Source organism: Pongo abelii, chromosome 1, assembly GCF_028885655.2.
Source record: "Pongo abelii isolate AG06213 chromosome 1, NHGRI_mPonAbe1-v2.0_pri, whole genome shotgun sequence".
NCBI lineage: Eukaryota > Metazoa > Chordata > Mammalia > Primates > Hominidae > Pongo > Pongo abelii.
The window spans coordinates 123,756,648-123,764,741 of NC_071985.2; the positions used below are offsets into that span (position 1 = coordinate 123,756,648).

Genomic DNA, 8,094 nt, shown 5'->3' on the forward strand with positions numbered 1-8,094 from the left:
TAATCTCAGCTCACTGCAACCTCTGCCTCCTGGGTTCAAGTGATTTTCATGCCTCAGCCAGGCACCACCACGCCTAGCTCATTTTTGTATTTTTAGTGGAGGCGAGGTTTCACCTTATTAGCCAGGCTGGTCTCGAACTTCTGACCTCAGGTGATCTGCCCGCATTGGCCTCCCAAAGTGCTGGGATTATAGGTGTGAGCCACCGCGCCTGGCCTTAAAAAGGGTTCTTAGTAGAGAAACAGTAAGACAAACTTATACCAAACATGGTATATAACAACTTTATGCCTCAGCTACATGATCTAAAAGTTAAATGTTCCAGGAGTCACACCTGGCCGGGTGTGGTGGCTCATACCTGTAATTCCAGCACTTTGGGAGGCTGAGGTGGGTGGATTTCCTGAGGTCAGGAGCTCGAGACCAGTCTGGCCAACATGGTGAAACCCTGCCTCTACTAAAAATACAAAAAAATTAGCTGGGTGTGGTGGTGGGCACCTGTAATCCCAGCTACTGGGGAGGCTGAGGCAGGAGAATCGCTTGAACCTGGGAGGCGGAGGTTGTAGTGAGCCGAGATCATGCCACTGCACTCCAGCCTGGGCGACAGAGTGAGACTCTGTCTCAAAAAAAAAAAAACAACAAAAAAACCCAGTTACCTATCTTCCTCTTTATTGCTACCACTCTAGGATAAATAGGATAAACCACCATCATCTCTCAACTGAACCACTGCAATAGCTTCCTTACCATACACTTTCACTTGTGCTCCCTTTAGTCTGCGATCCCCTTAGCAGTCAAAGTATGCTTTTGAAAAAATAAACCTGGTCACCTCACACCTTCAGTGACTTTAAATCTTAAAGTACACACTTGTTATCACGACCTACAGGAGCCTGCTTGATTTGGCATTTTTACCCTTCTAGTCTCATCACAGATCACTTACTTTTTTCTTTTCAATTCCTGGAACATGCCAAGCTCCTCCCATGTCCAGTAAAGCCATATGCTGTTTCCTTAGTTGGAAATGTTCCTCTTCTTGTCTTCTCATGGTTAGGCCCTTCTTGTCTTTAGGTCTTAACTTCAATGCCACCTAGCCAGAGAGGCCTTCTTTGACTTACCTAATTGGGACCTCACCATTATTTCCTATTATTGAACTCTTATCACTATTTAAAATTATGTACTCGTTTACTTGTTTAGTGCTTACCTCCTCCAATAGATTTTAAGTTTCATCAAGGCAGCAATGATACCTGTTTTATTTTCAGAAGAGATTTAGCACCTACCATAGTGCCTGGCCTAAGGGAGTAGTGATTTAATAACTTTTTTGAGTAAATGAATGAAGATTTTTGTTGACACTATAAACTTTGTATGTGTAAAACTAAACTCTTTGTATTTCTCCTCTAAATCAGTTATTCTTCCCACCTTCCTTACTGTTTTTTTTTTCATCTTCCCTAGTTTTGATAATGGTTCTCTTATTTTCTCATGCAACTAGATTTGAAATCTGGGACTCATGTTTGCTTTATTTTAATTAACTGCCCCACTCAGGCAGTTAATTTCCAAGACTGTTGACTGTTTATTCAGGTTTTGTTCCTGAAATCTTTCTTGTCTTCTAGTGGCCTCTTTTGTTCTACAATCTTTCCACTTTAATTTGATACACATTTTCACTTAGATTAATCTACTCAAAGTACTGCTCGAATCATGTAATTCTCTTGCTTAGAAACCTACAATGTTGCTTTACCGTTTACAGAGACAAGTTCAAAACTCTGCAGTTTGAGATTTAGGTGCTTAACGGCCTGGCCTTAACCTACCTTTTGCATTTCAGTTTCAAGCTGCCTTTCATGTTAACTTTTATTAAAAGTTAAACTTTTAACTCCAGCCAAACTGATCTATCTTCCTGTAAGCTGTTTTATACTTTTCCTCTAAACTTTTTCTCATGTAATTCTTCCTGATCGTAATAGCCCTCTTCTCTTTCAATATTTCAAGAAAAGATTATTCTTTATTACATACAAATGTATGTGTTCACCTGTGTATACATACATACATACTCTTATTTATGCTGTTTATTGTTTTTCAAGGTCTAACTTGTGTCCCATTTTTTTATGAAGTCTTCCTAGACCACTTTGGTCTAGAGCAGTGTTACTCAAACTTTTTTTTTTTTAATTTATTTTTTTGAGACAGGGTCTCACTCTGTCTCAAAAAAATTTATTTATTTATTTTTTTGAGATGGAGTCTCGCTCTGTCGCCCAGGTTGGAGTGCAGTGGCGCAATCTCAGCTCACTGCAACCTCCGCCTCCCAGGTTGAAGTGATTCTCCTGCCTCAGCATTGTGAGTAGCTGGGATTACAGGCACGTGCCACTACGCTCGGCTAACTTTTGTATTTTTAGTAGAGATGGGGTTTCACCATGTTGGCCAGGCTGGTCTCGATCTCCTGACCTTGTGATCCGCCTGCCTCGGTCTCCCAAAGTGCTGGATTACAGGCATGAGCCACCGCGCCCAGCCCGTATAATTAATTAACAAAATAATTATTAATTATAATTTATAAAATAAAATTATTTATTTCTGGGAGACAGGGATTCAAGTTGCCCTGAATATATGCCCCCAAGAGCTTATTTTCTGTTCACAGTTCCTATTGGCAGTAATCATGTGTTGCTTTAGTATATTTCCTATACTGTTGTCCTAAAATACGTTTTGTTACTGAATTTCTTGTCTCTTTAACTACACTCTTAGCTGGGTATAGGAGCATTTCTAGACACTTACTCAGTAGTGAAAACACTGGATTGAGAAAAGTGGTTTCTGTAGCATGGCTCATCTATTGCACTATAGGTGATGCTGTTGCACACAGTTCTCTCAAATGACAAAAAATGGACTTTCTCGTTTCTTAAAAAATTTGATTAGGCTTTGGGCCTTAAAAGGACACAAGTGTTTATTGGTTAACTGTTAATTTGGAGTTTTTCATAGCTGAACAGTATTGATAAACTACATTAAATCGTTAGTATATGGTTCAATGGACATAATTAGCTGTGTTGCCATTTGGGTATATTGATTTTCTGTATTTAAACTTTCATTCCTACCACTACAGGCAGTGCAGTGGCATCTGTAGCTGTAGATCCCAGTGGTCGTCTCTTAGCCACAGGTCAAGAAGATTCTAGCTGCATGTTGTATGACATAAGAGGAGGAAGAATGGTACAAAGTTATCATCCTCATTCCAGTGATGTTCGCTCTGTTCGATTCTCCCCTGGAGCTCACTACTTGCTAACAGGCTCTTATGATATGAAAATAAAGGTGACAGACCTACAAGGTGATTGAGATCGACTTCTCTGTTTTTAGTCTTTCCTGTTCTATTCGGGACCTTTGGTTTTTTGTTAATGTGATGTGGTTGATTATATAATATTTTCAATTATTTTATAGTATTTATTGAGCAAATTCTGAGACTGTATTAAGATATATAATAGCAAATTATTAAATAAGCAGTGAATAGTCTTATTGTTAGGTTTTGTTTTTGTTTTTATAGAGGCAGGGGCTCACTATGTTGCCCAGGCTGGTCTAGAACTCCTGGGCTCAAGTGATCCATCTGCCTTCCTCTCCCAAAGTGCTGGGATTACAGGCGTGAGCCACCATGCCCAGCCTGTTTTTGTTTTTGAGACAGGGTCTCGCTCTGTCGCCCAGGCTGGAGTGCAGTGGTGTGATCTTAGCTCACTGTATCCTCTATCTCCCCTGCTCAAGTGATCCTCCCACCTCAGCCCTGCAAGTAGCTAGGACTACAGGTGCATGCCACCACACCTGGCTAATATTTATATCTTTTGTAGAGACAAAGTTTCGCCATGTTGCGCAGGCTGGTCTCGAACTTCTGAGCTCAAGCGATCTGCCTGCATTGGCCTCCCAGAGTACTGGGATTATAGGTGTAAGCCATCATGCCCAACCTTATTGTTAGTTTTTTATTTTTTTTTTGAGGCAGGGTCTCACTCTTTCACCCAGGCTGGAATGCAGTGGCACGATTACTGCTCACTACACCCTTGACCTCCTGGGTTCAAGCGATCCTTCTGCCTCAGCCTCCAAACAGCTGGAACTACATCTGTGCATCACCATGGATGGCAAATTTTTAAAATTTTTTTGTAAAGATGGGATCTTGCCATGTTGCCCAGGCTGGTCTTGAATTCCAGGCCTCAAATGATCCTCCTGCCTCTGCTTAAGATATTTTTTAAAATCAACATTTATTCATAGTGACTCATTCTGAGATAAATCATGGATTTGTGTACTGTTGTTAGCTTCTACATTAAAAAATCATTAGCATACAATCTTTGTAATTAGGTCTTAGTATCTAGTTTTAGTTTTAAACATTCATCAAGCAAATATTTATTGTATATCAATTAGGGACTGACAGATGAGAATAAGACAGTTAATTCCCTCCCTGATGGAGCTTATATTTTAGAGGTCAATAAAAAGTAAAACAATAAACAATGTAATTTTAGGTATTAGTGCTGTTTAAAAAATTAGTATGGTAGGGAGATAGTGACTAGGGTGAATAGGGGAAGGCTATTTATTTATTTATTTATTTTGAGACAGAGTCTTGTTCTGTTGCCCAGGCTGGAGTGCAGTGGTGCATCTCAGCTCGCTGCAGGGGGAAGGCTATTTTAAATAGGATAATTGGAGTAGGTCTCTCCAAGGAGATGCCATTTGCATAGAGACCAGAATGATGAGGAGGAACAAGCCAGGCCAGGACCCTAGGAGAAGCACATAGCAAGTATAAAGATGCTGAAGTAGGAACCAGCTTAGCACGTTCATGACACTACAAGAAGCCAATGTGGCCGGAACTTAGAGACACAGAAGAATAAATCAGAGGCAGGGTTTTATAGACTTTTTTTTTTTTTTTTTTTTGAGACGGAGTCTTGCTCTGTCGCCCAGGCTGGAGCGCAGTGGCGCGATCTCGGCTCACTGCAAGCTCCGCCTCCCAGGTTCATGCCATTCTCCTGCCTCAGCCTCCTGAGTAGCTGGAACTACAGGCGCCCGCCACCACACCCGGCTAATTTTTTGTATTTTTAGTAGAGACAGAGTTTCACCGTGTTAGCCTCGATCTCGATCTCCTGACCTCGTGATCTGCCCGCCTTGGCCTCCCAAAGTGCTGGGATTACAGGCGTAAGCCACCGTGCCCGGCCTATAGACATTTTTTTTAAGGGCTTTATTTTTAATAGCAGTTATAGGTTAACAGCAAAATTGAGAGATACAGAGATTTCCCATATACTCCTGACTCACACGTGCATAGCCTGCCTCCCCCATTATCACTATCCCCTTCCACAGTGGTACATTTATTATAGTTGGTGGGCTATAAGCATTTTAAAAAGTATAACATGAAGCCTTTGGAAGATTTTAAATGGAAGGGATAGGAGCTGAATTATATTTTTAGAGAATTTGGGGTTCTGTAGGGAGAGTAGATTGTAAGGGGGCAAGAGTAGAAATATAAATGTCAGTGAGGAGGCTGTTGGAATAGTTCAGGTGAGATGATGGTGGCTTGGACTAGGGTGGTGGAGGTGAAGGTAGTAAGAAATGACTAAATTTGAGATATATTTTGTTTGGATTAGATTTGGGGAGTGAGGGGAAAAGGAATCAATGACGATTCCTAGGTTTTTGTCATGAGCAACCAGATGGTGCCATTGAGATAAGGGAGGCAGGTGAGGGGAGGAACAGGTTTAGGCAAGAAAACCAAGAGTTTGGTTTTAGACAAGTTTAAATTAGGATGACTATCAGACAATCAAGTGAGATGTTGAATGACTATCTGGATACTAGTCTGGAGCTCAGGTGAGAACCAAGATTGGAGATAAAATATGTATGAATTGTAAATATATAAATGGCCATGTTGCTAGATGAAATTTTTTAGGAAGTTAGGTACAGAGAGAACAGAAGAAATCTGAGGGTTGACTCCTGGGATTCACCAAGCTTTAAGTCAAGAAGAAAAGGGAAACTAGTGAAAGATGGAGTGGCACTGAAATCAGGGAGAAATCAAGTTGAGAGAATTTCTGAGAGAGAGAGAGAGAGGCAACTTGTCAAATGTTGCTGTGTGGGTATATGTTACCAAATACTAATAGCATAATTAGGTAGTTAGTAATTTATCCCTGTATAAACCTTTCAATGTATTATATTAATGTAGTTTAAGATTTTTTATACTGTAATGTCTTAAAGTAACAGGAAGTCTATAAAATCCATACATATACTTATTTTGCATTGTAAATCAACATCTCTTTTCTAATTTAGGGGACCTCACCAAGCAGCTTCCTATCATGGTGGTGGGGGAGCACAAGGACAAAGTGATTCAGTGCAGATGGCACACCCAGGATCTTTCCTTCCTGTCATCCTCTGCAGATAGAACTGTCACCCTCTGGACTTACAATGGGTAGAGCACACCGCATGTCAGTCTATGCAGCAAAAGCACAGAGACTTAAGACTACTGAGTTGTGAAAATTACAAATCTGAAGAGCATAGTGTCCAGGAAAGTGGTTTAGCACGAAGAGGCCCCGTATTACCATGTATCCCACTGATAGGAGGTGTTGGGTGGTGTTATTCCGCAGTGCTTTCAGTCTTCCATGTGAGCTCGTGCTGCTGTGACCTGCTATATGTAGTCTCGTTGCCAAAGTCTGCAGAAGAGCTCTTCCGTTGTTGGTGTGCACTCCAAGTCAAGATGGACAATGTGTTTACGGTTTAGTATTAAATGCATTCCTTGGTCTTTGCCTAAATAACAGTTTTATATGCACATTGAAATGGAATTATACTTCAACTATATTATTAAATGTAATGCAACCAAGTTCCTCCCAGATTAAACTTCCCAGGTGTTCAGAATTACTTTTGCTCTTCTCACGATCCCATATTGTATTATCACTTGTCTTCTAGAGGTCAGAATTCCATAATATATGTCACTCAAAAGTTACATGGTTGCTTTCACTTAAGGATCATTATGGAGTTTAAAGATGAATGAAAAACTGCTTCTTAGTTCACTACATGGTATAGGCCCTTTCTTTTTTCTTAAACCCAGGGATATGATTATTTTGTCATATAATTTTGTTTCAGGCTAAAAGGTAAATGTGTTTGCTTCAGAAACTTGTTAACTACAGTTTTTTGAATGCAACAGGATACCTCCCTTCCAAACTGAACTGTAGAAGCAGAGCAGCAGCAGTTACGTGATGCAACACTTGATGGTACACTAAATTTACTGGCTAGCATTTTTCTCCTTAAAAATTAAAATCCTTGACATAGACCATAGCATGGCTTGAAATGCTATGTCTGCATGATAATTTAAAATGGAAGATTTAACCTTTGCACTCCAAAAGCTTATTTGGATTTTTTTCTTGCACTGTTTTGTGTAATGCAGAATAATGATTTTATTTCTACAGCTTTGTAGATTCTAACATTTATGTATCTTTATTTTCATATTGTACAGTAATTTTACTTTAAATTATTTAAATAGGCAATTTTATTTATTTCAAATGCAGTTGTATTCTCATTATTGAACTGTCTGTGCACTGTATGTAGCAAGCATTTTTCATCTGTTGTATACAAGTGGAAAGGGTATTAGAAGTGTAACTGTGCTATTATTTCAATAAAGACCTCTTGACATTTAAAACTGTTTCTGTTCCTCAGTCTTTGGCTTTCAAAAGAATGTTATTTTTTCAGTTTACTTGGAGAAAGTGAGGTCCAATGGATGAAGTCCATAATCAGTTTCTTAGATTTCTTTCTAAAGTTCTTCTACTAATTTGCTTTTTAATCCTTGGCAACTGTATAACTTATTAACAAAAAATAATTTTTCTAAAAATGGGTCTTGCTTTGTCCAGGTTGGTCTTGAACTCTTGGCCTCAAGTGATTCTCCTGAGTCAACCTCCTCAAGTGTTGGGATTACAGGCGTGAGCCATTGTGCCTGGCCTGTATAACTTTTGTGTGTCTTCTGTCTCTTTTATCCAAGATTTAGAGAACTTTCTATCCTTAATATATTGTGAAAGTTGACTAATAAAAGCCTAACAATATGTATAAATTCGAACTCAAGAGTATGAATATGTCAAATTAGGTAATCACCCAATAGGTTCACCATGCCCTCTGCCTAGATAGAGCCAATTTATTCAAGACAAGGGAATT

At 39.5% G+C, this 8,094-nt stretch overlaps 1 protein-coding gene across 4 annotated transcripts in view; it reads left to right on the forward strand.

Moving 5' to 3' along the window:
* The window catches only part of WDR47 (WD repeat domain 47), a 70,574-nt gene extending 62,986 nt beyond the window's left edge, over positions 1 to 7,588 (forward strand). For all 4 annotated transcript variants that reach the window (XM_024230989.3, XM_024230991.3, XM_063718214.1 and 1 more), the window contains exons 14-15: positions 3,059 to 3,277; positions 6,226 to 7,588. In XM_024230989.3, coding sequence (XP_024086757.1) covers positions 3,059 to 3,277; positions 6,226 to 6,368 — 362 coding nt within the window. In that variant the 3' untranslated portion in view covers positions 6,369 to 7,588. The remainder of the gene's footprint in view (positions 1 to 3,058; positions 3,278 to 6,225) is intronic.
* The last annotated feature ends 506 nt before the right edge of the window (positions 7,589 to 8,094 follow it).